At 46.7% G+C, this 12,287-nt stretch overlaps 1 protein-coding gene across 3 annotated transcripts in view; it reads left to right on the top strand.

The window, feature by feature from the left end:
• VMP1 (vacuole membrane protein 1) overlaps window positions 1–12,287 on the top strand; it is a 169,302-nt gene that overhangs the window by 84,570 nt on the left and 72,445 nt on the right. For all 3 annotated transcript variants that reach the window (XM_073665571.1, XM_073665563.1, XM_073665556.1), the window contains one exon: window positions 5,548–5,679. In XM_073665571.1, coding sequence (XP_073521672.1) covers window positions 5,548–5,679 — 132 coding nt within the window. The remainder of the gene's footprint in view (window positions 1–5,547; window positions 5,680–12,287) is intronic.

Genomic DNA, 12,287 nt, shown 5'->3' with positions numbered 1-12,287 from the left:
CGGCCTCCAAACAGTTTGTTCCTGATTCCTCATTGACTTTGCGCCTGTTTTTTTGGCTAGTTTTGTGTTTTGCACCTTTTTATTTGTTTGCACCAAATTCATTATTCCATTTGCTCCTGGTTTGAAGTCTATTTTATATATACTTGCTTGTTTTCCACTTTCTGGGTGCAGCTTTACTCCAGTCCCACCCCTGGTATATTTTTGAGTTTTTTGAGAACACCAAATAAAGCAGGAGTATGAAAAAAAGTGTTCATTGAAAAAAAGATTGCATCCTCTTGTAAAAAAAACAAAGCAATTTTTTGTTTGTAGAGAAATTTTATAGCGAAATTTTATATAAGATTTCTCTTAACCCCTTTACGACCTTGGACATAGCCATACGTGCACGTCGCCTGGTACTTAACCACCTTGGACGTATGGATACGTCGAGGCGATTTTGTGTGCAGAGAGGCTGTGCGCACGCGATCACCTCTGACTGTCAGCTGATTCTGACACCCGACACTCAGTGCCAGGAGCGGTGCTGCACCGCTCACGGTACTTTAACCCCCTAAATGCTGCAATCAAAATCGATCGAAGGATACCCCCTCTGCCCGTGAATCGGCGCCCCCGTGACATCATCGCAGGGAACCGATCGTTGTCATGGTGACCCAATGTCTGCATGATGAAATCCGGGTCACCAGAGCTAGCAAACTCGCTAGATCATGCTCAGTGCATGATGTAGCAAGTCTGTCTCTCATTGCAGCGCTGACTGCTTGTAAAGCATAGCATTGCTATGCTATGCTTTATACACGATGAGCCTGCAAAAATTGAAAGTAAAGTTAAAAAAGTGAATAACAAATTGTAAAAATATGAAAATAAATAAATAATAATATATATAAATATATAAACAAAAATAGGACACATATTTGGTATCACCGCATCCGTAACGACCCCACCTATAAAACTGTCCCACTAGGTTACCCCTTTAGTGAATACCATAACATTTTTTAAAAGAAAATGCAAAAAAACAATGCTTTATCATGATACCGCCAAACAAAAAGTGAAATAAAACGCGATCAAAAAGACAAATGTATATAAAAATGGTACTGCTGAAAACTTCATTTGTCCCGCAAAAAACAAGCTGCCATACAGCTCCATCACTGGAAAAATAAAAAAGTTATAGCTCTCAGAATAAAGCAATGCAGAAATGAATAATTTTTTGTATAAAATTGTTTTTGTGTAAAAGCACCAAACCATTAAAAACAGACAAATGAGGTATCGCTGTAAACGTACTGACCCGAAGAATAAAGCTACCTTATCAATTCTACCACACACATAATGACATAAAAAGAAACCCCAAAAAAACATTCCTTAATTGCTGGATTTTGTTCATTCTGCCTCCCAAAAATAGGAGTAGAAAGCGATCAAAAATATGTCATGCGCCCTTAAATGGTACCAATAAAAACGTTAACTCGTCCTGTTAAAAACAAGCCCTCACGTGACTGTCGACCGAAATATGGAAAATTCTAGCTCTCAAAATATGTCGATTCAAAAACTAGTTTTTGAAAAAAAAAAAGTGTTAGACAACAGCCAAACATATAAATCTGGTGTCGCTGTAAACGCACCGAGAATAAAGTCGTCTAATCACTTATACCACACGAGTGATGGTGCAAAAAAATACGTAAAACCAATTCTTCACCTGCTGTTGATATGTTCATTTTGCCTCCCAAAGATCGCAGTAAGGCTCTGCTCACATTTATTCTGTGCTCTACGCTTGAGCGCTTACACCGGGGTTTCCGTGTAAATCTCTGAAATACGTGATTCAGATGGAACCCCCGCGAAGATTTCCTATAATGAGGCAGATGTAGGCACTATGAACGCCGTCTGACCTATGATCCAGTGGTGTCCATCTTTTTAGGCGTGCATAAAAGTTCCACCGGCCACAGTTTAGTGCACCTCTGGGGAAAAAAAGGACCCCGCTGAACAGAGATCAGACGGAGTCCAGATTAACTCTACTGCCTCATTATAGTGAATGGATCCCTCGGGGGTTTCATCTGAACTAAATCACTCGAAGATTTAGACTGAAACCACGATATAAGTGCTCAGTTTAGAGCGCCGGATAAATATGATCCAAAATGTTATTTAAAAAAATGTTCCTAGCAAAATCAATTCTTAAAAAAAGCAAGCCCCCACTCAGGTCTGTCATCTGTCAATGGAAATATAGGGGGCTTCCACATTACTCATAGCGCAAAGACTCTGAAAAAGCACAATGGCTCCTTGCCCCCCAAAAGAAATCCATTGAATTCTGTGCTTCCAAATACCCCTCTCGCTTCTGAGCCCTACAGTGTGCCTAAGCCACATTTAGCATCCACATTTTTGGCATTTCTGTAGAGATGAGAGCACACCTAATTTACTCGTGCATGTCTTCAGCAGCATGATCTGGGCACTACAACATACTGGTCACTGCAATTTCAATTTGAAATATTCATTCAGCAACATCCACTGCTGCTTGATCCCGGAAATCACCCATGGAGTCAAAATTGTCACTACACCTGTAGAATAAATTCCCAAAGGGATATAATTTCCAAAATGGAGTCAATTGAGTGGGGATTCTGCTTTTCTAGCACTTAGGGGCTCTGTATATGGAGTCTGCATACTATTCTAGGAAAATCTGTGCTCCAGGAGGCAAATAGCGCTCCGTCCCTCCCGAGTCTCGCTGTGTGGCTACGCAGCACTGTACAGCCACATATGGGGTATTTGTACATTCAGCAGAAATTGTGGGACACATTTTGGTGCCATTTTCACGCATTTCTCTGTGACAAAATATAAAATCTGGGGCTAAAACAAAATTTTGGTAGTAAAAATGTAATTATTTTTTTCTTCGCTGCCCAATGGTATAAAATTCTGTGACCCACCTGTAGTGTTAATATGATCACTGCAACCCTAGGTTAATTCATTGAGAGGTGTAGTTTGTAAAATGGGGTCTCTTATGAGGGTTCTGCTGTTCTGGCACCTCAGGGGCTCTACCAATGTGACATGGCACCCTCAAACCAGTCCAGCAATATGTGAACTCCAATATAGCCCTTCTGAGCATTGCACTGTGCCTCCAAAAGTAGTTTTTGACCACATGTGGGGTATCTGTGTACTCAGGAGAAATTGCACAACAAATTTTGGGGTCCATTTTCTCCTGCTATTGTGGCACCCCAGGGGTCTGGTTTCCACAGTAATAGCAGTATTACGTCTGTGAGCAGGTGGGAGGTCTCCTGGGCAGGAATCCTAAGCATGCCACACCTCCTGCCCAGTCCTGGGAGGGGAAGAACTTCCCCTATATAAACTGGGGCTGAGGCAGGGTTAGAGAGAGGAGTTCCAGACAGAGACGGAGTCTGGTCTGGACACGCACAAACAGGGAGAGCAAGATCAGGAGCTCTGTAGGAGCCAAGGAGAAGCGCCAGGGGCTGCAGCTGTGCAGAGCTCGCCCTGGGAGAAGGTACTAAAACCGGACACAGGAGTCCGAGGCTGTGGGGACTAAGATATACCCAGCAGCAGAATCCATCCGGCAGGGGATTCCAGGTCCTCTGGCCATAAAAGCCCGGAGGCTCAGTCACAACGAAGGGACCAGCACCGCCATCCCAGAGCGGAGGCTAACAGGAGGCCCCAGGTCACCAGCCATACGGGTGAGCACCACACGGTATACCCAGGGACGTGGGCTACTTGTAACCGCCGAAAGCAGGGTAGCCAGGAAGGGTACAGACTAACGGGAAGGCCTACAACTCCACCTGGCCAGGGGAACTCCGGCTTACTTGCAGACTAACCAGGCCCCAACTACTAGCCAGTACTCCCGGGGGAATTTGCCTTGTACCATCAGTAAAGGCCCTGAACCGTACCCTCGCGTTTCCGTGCTTCCTTGTCGCACTGTTAGTGCTGGGACATCCACACCATCACTCCCAACATCATCCACATCCGCTGCCCTGAGGCCATACCTCTCCCGTTGGGGGTTATATCAACATTGCTGCACACCTATACCACCGGCCTCAGCGGTCTGCCCTGCAGCGGCGGTTTCATAACCGCATTCAACGGGTGGCGTAGTCGGACACTAATACCATCATACCAATAACCGCCACTTAGTTTGACCACCCTGGGCATGGACCGGGTCACCGCCACACGAAGACTACTACCCCCATCGGATCCGGCTCCGGGTATCCCCGGCGCGCACGCGCGCCGCACTACAGCACTGGCCCAGGGGGTGAGTCACTATCCTCGTGAAAATGAAAAAAAAATGGGGCTAAAACAACATTTTTGTGGGAAAAATATATTTGTTTCATTTTCACAAATCAACGTTGTAACATTCTGTGAAGCACCTGTGGATTCAAAGTGCTCACCACACATCTAGATAACTTCCTTTAGGTGTTTAGGTTCTAAAATGGGGTCACTTGTGGGGGTTTTCCACTGTTTAGGCATAACATGGGCTCTCCAAACATGACATTATGACAACTGCAATTTTCCCCTACATATGGAGTATCTGCGTACTCAGCAGGAATTGCACAACAAGTTTTGCAGTCCATTTTCTCCTGTTACCCTTGTGAAAATAAAAACATTGGGGCTAAAAGAACATTTTTGTGGGAAAAAAATTATTTATTTTTTTATTTTTTCACGGCTCAACATTATAAACTTTTGTGAAGCACCTGGGGATTCAAGGTGCTCACCACACATCTAAATAAGTTACCTGAGGGGTCTAATTTCCAGAATGGTGCCACTTGTGGGGGTTTCCACTGTTTAGGCACATCAGGGACTCTTCAAACGCGACGTGGCGTCTAATTATTGCAGCACATATGGGGTATTGGCGTGCTCATGAGAAATTGCAGAAATAACTTTGGGGTCTATTTTCTCCTGTTAACCTTGTTAAAGAAAAAAAAAATGGGTCTAAAGTAACATTTTTGTGAAGGGGGAAAAAAAAAAAAAAAAAAACTTAAATTCTTATTCTTTCTTTCCACATTCCATCAATTCCTGTGAAGCACCTGAAGGGTTAAAAATCTTCTCGAAAGTGGTTTTGAGCACCTTGAGGGGTGCAGTTTTTAGAATGGTGTCACTTTTGGGTATTTTCTGTCATATATAGACCCCTCAAAGTCACTTCAAATGTGTTGTGGTCCCTAAAAAAAAAAAAGGTTTTCTAAATTTTGTTGGAAAAATGAGAAATCGCTGGTCAACTTTTAACCCTTATAACTTCCTAACATAAAAAAAAAATGTTTTCAAAAATTGTGCTGATGTAAAGTAGACGTGGGAAATTGTATTAACTATTTTGTGTGACATGACTCTCATTTCAGGGTATAAAAATTAAAAGTTATAAAATTGCAAAATGTTCAACATTTTTGCCAAATTGAAGAAATTTTACCCCTATCATGAAGTACAATATGTCATGAAAAAACATTCTCCAAATCATTGGGATCTGTTATTGGGCTTTTCCCTGTGATATCTCAGAAGTATTATCAGATAACATCTGTCTTATGAACATTTAATATATGATATAAATGTTTACATTTATTTTCTTCCTTTTTTATACACATATCTATACAGGGTGCTGGCACTGCCATTGGTGAACTGCCTCCATACTTCATGGCCAGAGCAGCCCGTCTGTCAGGAGCGGAACCTGATGATGAGGAGTATGAGGAATTTGAGGAGATGTTGGAACATGCCCAGACGGCACAGGTGGGAATGGCAATCCTTTATCTAAATCCCAACTCTCACATTGTTTCCTGCCTGAATTGGGAGGACATTCCTAAAGAGACCATGTGTTTACTCACTTACCATGATTGCGTCTCTGGAGACAGGAACTAGTTGCCTTCCCTTTAACCTTAAAGAGGACTTGTCACCAGGTCAGAAGTGGACAGATTTTGCCTGTATTTTATTCCTGATGCTCCTATGAGTATTCCATTTTTTTCTTTTAAATCCACCATGGGGTTCCAGAGATATTTGCCTTTTTATTTAGTGGTAATTTTTATGGTGTTTACAAGTAGCTGTTGGTCACAGAGTAATAATGCCTAGCAGCCTAAAGACATGCCCCCCAGAGAGTCCAATGTGCCACAATGCATTGATAATGGCCATAAAATTAGCCCTAAATAAAAAGCCCCATATCTCTGGAACCATATGGCGGATAAAAAATAAATAATGGAATAATCAGGGCAGCAGCAGTCCTTCTTTAACTGATTTATCCAGAGGAATCTTGTCTACCACAGTACAGAAAAAAAAAAGATCACTCTTTAGCCACCGAGCTGTGTCCGGCTAGCCGTATATTTCTTAAATTGATCATGGCTAAGCTTCAGTGGATGGCAAGTGCAACATGAAAGGTGAAAAGATAGAAGAAAGGTGGCACTCACCATAAGCTTGCAGGAACAACGATTTTTATTGTGCTAAAGACATACAGGAGTGGCGGTAGGAGGAGGAGGAGTGCGAGGAGAGTGATACAGGACATGCATCCCTCTCCCCCGCACCCTTCCTCCTACCGCCATTCCTGCATGTCTTTATTACAATGGTGAAAGCTTATGGTGAGTGCCACCTTTCTTCTATCTTTTCATCGTATATACATGGACTCTTGGTGTAGCACCGTGGACAAGAAGCTGCTTATTATTGCTATTCCAATCTGAGGACGTTGTAGTCCTGGATTGAGTTGATCTAGTGCCAGCTTTACTTCACTACAGACTGCTACAAGAAAGGAACACTCCAGGGAAAACTCATACAATGTATCATCGCTATTGAAAGGGCGTGCATGACTTATCTGGGGTGTGGGCCAGAATTACTAAAACTGTAATCTTTAGAGTGTCTGGACTAAGTTTACACACCGTATTAGTTGGCTTTCTTTGTGCTAAAAATTTACATCAAATTTTTGGCACATTTTTTGGGGACACAGTATCACAAAATAGTTACGCCCCTTTTCTGAGAAACCATGCTTCATCCCTGTGAATCCATGGGCTCTTGTTGAGTAAAAGCAAATGAGTGTCTAAAAAATCATAATAAATGTGGAGCAAAGCATGTAGGACAGCTTTTAGTAGAGTAAATCTCCCTCACTGAAATAAATGTTTTCCTGAAATTTAAACACATTTTTATGGAGTTCCACTGATTTCTTTACCATTGGGCTGTGTAAAAAATGAAAAATTACAATAATCAGATTTGCTACAAAATGTTTCATCTTTACCATGGCTAATAAGAAGATAAATAAGAAGATTTACAGGGCTATTGTTTTCTACCCGTACAACGCTTAGTTATGGCCACTTGACAAAGCAGTGTTCAGCTGATCTGTGGGTTTGTTGGGGGTTGGACCCCCACCCATCCCATATTGATGACTTATTCAGCAGATAGGTCATTAATCATTAGATCCTGGAAAAGCCCTCTATGTTGTTCTCCCCTCTGCAGCAATGCCATACAATGCTAAGTTGCTTTTCCGGCATCTTTAAGATACGAGTAACATGGAAATCTTTTCTTTTTCCAATAATGATTGTGCATGAGGGCTTAGTTGTTTTTTTTGCAGGGATGAATTGAAGTTTTTATTGGTGTCATTTTGGGGGATACATAACATTTGGAATCGATTTTTATTCTAATTCTTGGGAAACAGAATGAACATATAAACAGCAATTCAGGAATGTTCCTCTTAAATGCTGTTTTGTACTGGTCACCATGCAGTTAGACTTCTTTGGGTCAATGCGATTACAGCAACACCATTGTTATATAGTACTTTTACATTTTACATGCTAAAGATGCTTTTTTACAAAAATGTATTGGTTTTTACATCGCCGTGTCCTGAAAACTGTAAGTGTTTTATTTTTCTGCCGAAAAAAACTTTGTAGGGGCTTGTTTCTTTGCGGGATGAGGTTTTTTTTTGTCACTTTTTGTATCATTATTTTTGGATGGCTGAGTGAAAAAAATACAGCAATTTCTGAATTTCAGCAGCAGATGGAAGGAAGGGAGACACAGTCATTACTAGTGGGTAGGCGGAGCCCACATAGGATAGAACACCTCAGATTAAAAAAGAGTGTTGTCCGGCCCCTCCAGCTTGGGCTCCTCCTACTCCAGCTCTCCAGTCTAAAATTTGAGGTCACAGAGGCTGGTCGCTGCTGGAAGCAGTTCCTCAGAAAATTTTTTTATTTTTATCGGACAGAGACTTGGACCCCCGTGGTCTTGAGGTCTCAGGGGTCTCAGCGCTGCTGGACCCCCACCCCTCCCTTGGCGGATCTGCATTACCCTTTGAGAGAGGTCCCTGCAGAACCCTGCCGGCCCCGGGGGATGAGGGATGCTTCCCTGGCGGGGACGCAAACCGCGCATCTGGGGTCACTGCATTCTCCGCCCTGGGGGGAAGCTTGGGCGCAGCGCCACAAATCCCTGGGGGTCCCTGTGGCGCTCAGCTGGGTGAGTACTCAGCATGTTAATGTGTTTTGAGTGCTTCAGCGGCTGCTGCGGCAGCCGCTGCTACATGTATTCAGGTGGTGACTTGTGTTTTTTTGTCCGCAGGTGGATGCCTGCAGGACATGGAAGCGGGGCAGGAGCGGAGAGCGGAGGAGTCGCGCGCGCTTTTTTTGAAGGCGGGGGGGCGTGGCTTCGCGCCTTCCCGGTCTTTCGTGGGCAGGAAGCGCTCTGAGCGCGCGCTTTCTCCTGCCCCTCCTCTTCCGGCTTCTCTCTCCTCACAGCGCGGCGGCCATTGCTGAACGGCTTCCATCGGGCTCCTCACTCTCCTCTCCTCCCGACAGACCGAAGGAACACTGCACCGCGGCCAGCTGGGTGAGTCGCTTCTGCCTGTCAGGGCAGAAGCTTAACCCCTCACCCCCTCAGCGCAGGGCACCTTTCTGAGGCACAATAAGGTGGCAGACTGTGCTGTCCTGCAGCTATTACCTCATATAGAGGTTCCTTTTTTTGTCTGGGGCTCGCACATCCTTTTCATTTCACAGAGGTTGTGGGGAGTCTGCGACATTAACCCCTTATTAGGCGGTTATCCCTTAATTGGGGGTCAGCTGGGGTAGCTCTCTCTTTAAGAGCTTTAACCCTTCAGCTTTCTTTTAAGAAACCACACTGTCCTACTTACTGACAGGTTTAACCTGCCATATACTGTGTGAGGGCATGTCAGATCAGGGTCCAGGAGGTGCGGACCGTCTCCCAGGTCCGCTACAGGATCAGTCTCGCGTGTCTGACACGCAGGAGTCCTCGACGGCGTCAAGCGCAGCGGTCGGGGGTTTCGGTGATGGGGCAGTGGTCAAAATGGAGGCCCTCACTCTTTCTATTGATGGCCTGTCTGACCTTCTAGGTTATTGGGTGTCAGCTAGATCCTCTCATGTCAGGAAGCGCCACAGGCCGGTACTGCCCTCCCTGCACAGCGACTCGGAGATCTCTGTTATGGAGGGTTCCCCTTCAAGCTCAGATGGGGAGATGTCCGATTCGGATAAGGAGGATCGGCAGGGGCACTCTGCCTCTTTTTTGGGCCGTGCAGAGGCTTTTATTGGAGCCATGAGGGAGGCGTTACAGTTTCCGGAGGAGGTAACTAGACGTCCTGGTAAGTCGGCCCGGATGTTTCAGGAGTCTCATAGGTCGCGCTTGGCATTGCCATCTCTGGATGAGCTTAATGGGGCAGTGGAGAAGGAACGCCTGTGTCCAGATAAACGTTTTCAGGGGACACGGTTTTTTGAGGCACTGTATCCGTGTTCCACGGAGTTGATTGATAATTGGATTCCTTCTCCTGAAGTGGATGTCCCTTTATCCCAGCTTAGCAAATCCTCATTACTGCCTGTTAAAGGGAAGGCGAGTCTGCAGGATCCGCTGGACAGAAAAACGGAGATGGCGGCGAAATCCATCTACGAGGCCGCGGGTCATGGATTCAGAGCGGTGCTAGGATCCATGTGTGCTTGTAAAGCTTCCCTAAGCTGGTTGGACCGTCTACGGACGGCGTGGCAGGATGGATCCCCGCTATCCGAGGTAGATGGGCTTTTCAAGTTATTGGAGGATGCGGCCCGATATGGCAGTGATGCAGGTTTGGATACCGCGTCACTGCTGTCCAGGGCGCAATCCTCGGCGGTCACAGTCAGAAGAGCACTGTGGCTCAGACAGTGGACCGGCGACGCGGTTTCCAAGCAAGGTTTGCTATCTTTAGCTTACAAGGGTGGTCAGTTATTTGGATCTGACCTCACGGAGCTGATTGTCAAGGCAAAGGCAAAAGAAGCGGCCTTACCACAGCGAAGAACTGTGGCTTCTGCGTCGGGCAGGCCTAGTGCTGGTAGTAGTCGGCGGCCCTTTCGGTCCAGGGGACGGTCCGGTCAGCCCTCTTGGGGATCGGGTCATCCCTCTTTTTCAGGAAAAAAGGCTTCTCAGAAATCCCGCACTCCCTGGAAACAGAGCTTCCGTCAAGACAAGCGGGAAGCTGACAAAAAGCCCGCTAAGGCGGACTGACGCCAGGTTTTCTCTCGAGGGCTCTCGAGTGGGGGGTCGCCTGCTCCAATTCGAATAGACTTGGGCGTCCCGCGTTTCGGACGCCTGGGTGACGCGGGTTGTGTCAGCAGGCTACTTCATAGAGTTTCTTTCTCGACCCCGGACAGGTTTTGCCGATCTCGCATTCCGTCAGAGCCCGAGCTAGTTGCCGCTCTACGGCAGGAGGTCGATTCCCTTCTGCAGAAGGGTGTGGTGGTACCGGTTCCGCCGGAGGACCGGGGAAGAGGGTTTTATTCAAACCTCTTTGTGGTCCCCAAAAAGGAGGACCAATTTCGCCCCATTCTGGATCTCAAAAGATTGAATCGGCATGTCCGCACCCGGAAATTCCGCATGGAGTCGCTTTGCTCGGTTGTGGCGGCCCTGTCGCAGAACGACTTTTTGGTGTCAATCGACATTCGCGACGCTTATTTGCATGTTCCCGTCGGAAGGGCCCACCAACGCTTCCTTCGTTTTGCCATAGGTCAGGACCATTTCCAGTTTGTGGCCCTACCATTCGGGTTGGCCTCGGCGCCCAGAGTTTTTACAAAAATTCTGGCACCTCTCATGGCGATCCTTCGAAGACAGGGGGTTACGGTTCTTCCCTACCTGGACGACCTTTTGATTGTGGCGTCCTCAAAGGAGGAGGCGGTGACGGCTCGCAATCTATCCCTTCAGCTCCTGGAGGACTTCGGGTGGCTGGTCAATTGGAAGAAGTCGTCTCTGGAACTGTCGCAGTCAATCCTGTTTTTGGGGATGCATTTCGACACGGTACGAGCAGTGGTGTCCCTGCCTCCAGACAAGCAAGCAAGTCTTCTTCGACATGTACAGGTTATGAAGTCTTCGACAGCAATGTCCCTTCGAAGGTGTATGCGCCTTTTGGGTTTGATGGTGGCGTCAATGGAGGCACTTCCGTTTGCCCAATTTCATTCCAGGACTCTCCAAATGCTCATTCTGAACCGTTGGGATCGATCACAGGCTTCGCTGGATCGCAGTGTCATCATCTCCCACAGGGTGCGAGAGTCTCTAGAATGGTGGTTACGTCCGGAAGCGTTATCCCTGGGGAAGTCCTTCCTCCTTCCGAGGTGGTCGGTCATAACCACCGATGCCAGCCTGTCAGGCTGGGGGGGGTGTCTGGAACGATCTCTGGATTCAGGGAGTATGGTCGTTGGAAGAGTCTGTCCTGCCGATCAACATCCTGGAATTGAGGGCGATTTTCCTTTGCCTCCAACACTGGACGGTCCCTTTAAACGGTCTGCCAGTCCGAGTGCAGACAGACAACGCGACGGCGGTCGCGTATATCAACCATCAAGGTGGAACGAGGAGCTCCAGGCTCATGATGGAAGTGTCTCGGATCCTGGTATGGGCCGAGGCCAAGGTGCCAGCCATCTCTGCGATTCACATTCCGGGAGTTCAGAATATCACGGCGGACTTCCTCAGTCGCGAGAAGGTGGATCCCGGAGAATGGAGTCTTCACCCAGAAATTTTTGCACAGCTGTGCTCCCGTTGGGGAACTCCTCAAGTGGATTTGATGGCATCAAGGTTCAACACCAAGTTACCGACGTTCATGTCCAGGTACAACAGTATGGCCTGGACAAGGGTTTGGCAGTTAGCACTCTGAGGGGTCAAGTTTCTGCTTTGTCCTTGCTGTTTCGGAAGGCTATCGCCTCGCGTAGGGACGTTCGTTCCTTTTTTCGCGGGGTAACCCGTCAGTTTCCGCCGCGGAAGGCGCTCGTGTCCCCTTGGCGGCTCAATCTGGTCTTGGAGGCTCTTCAACATGGGCCTTTTGAGCCTATGGACTCTGTTAGCCTTTCTTTGCTTTCTTGGAAGGTTGCCTTTTTAGTGGCAGTCACCTCTTTGAGAAGGGTTTCTGAACT

The sequence above is a fragment of the Phyllobates terribilis genome, unplaced genomic scaffold, assembly GCF_046119375.1.
Source record: "Phyllobates terribilis strain yellow unplaced genomic scaffold, ASM4611937v1 Scaffold_2__4_contigs__length_985480577, whole genome shotgun sequence".
Lineage (NCBI taxonomy): Eukaryota > Metazoa > Chordata > Amphibia > Anura > Dendrobatidae > Phyllobates > Phyllobates terribilis.
This window is presented reverse-complemented; position numbering and strand designations above follow the sequence as displayed.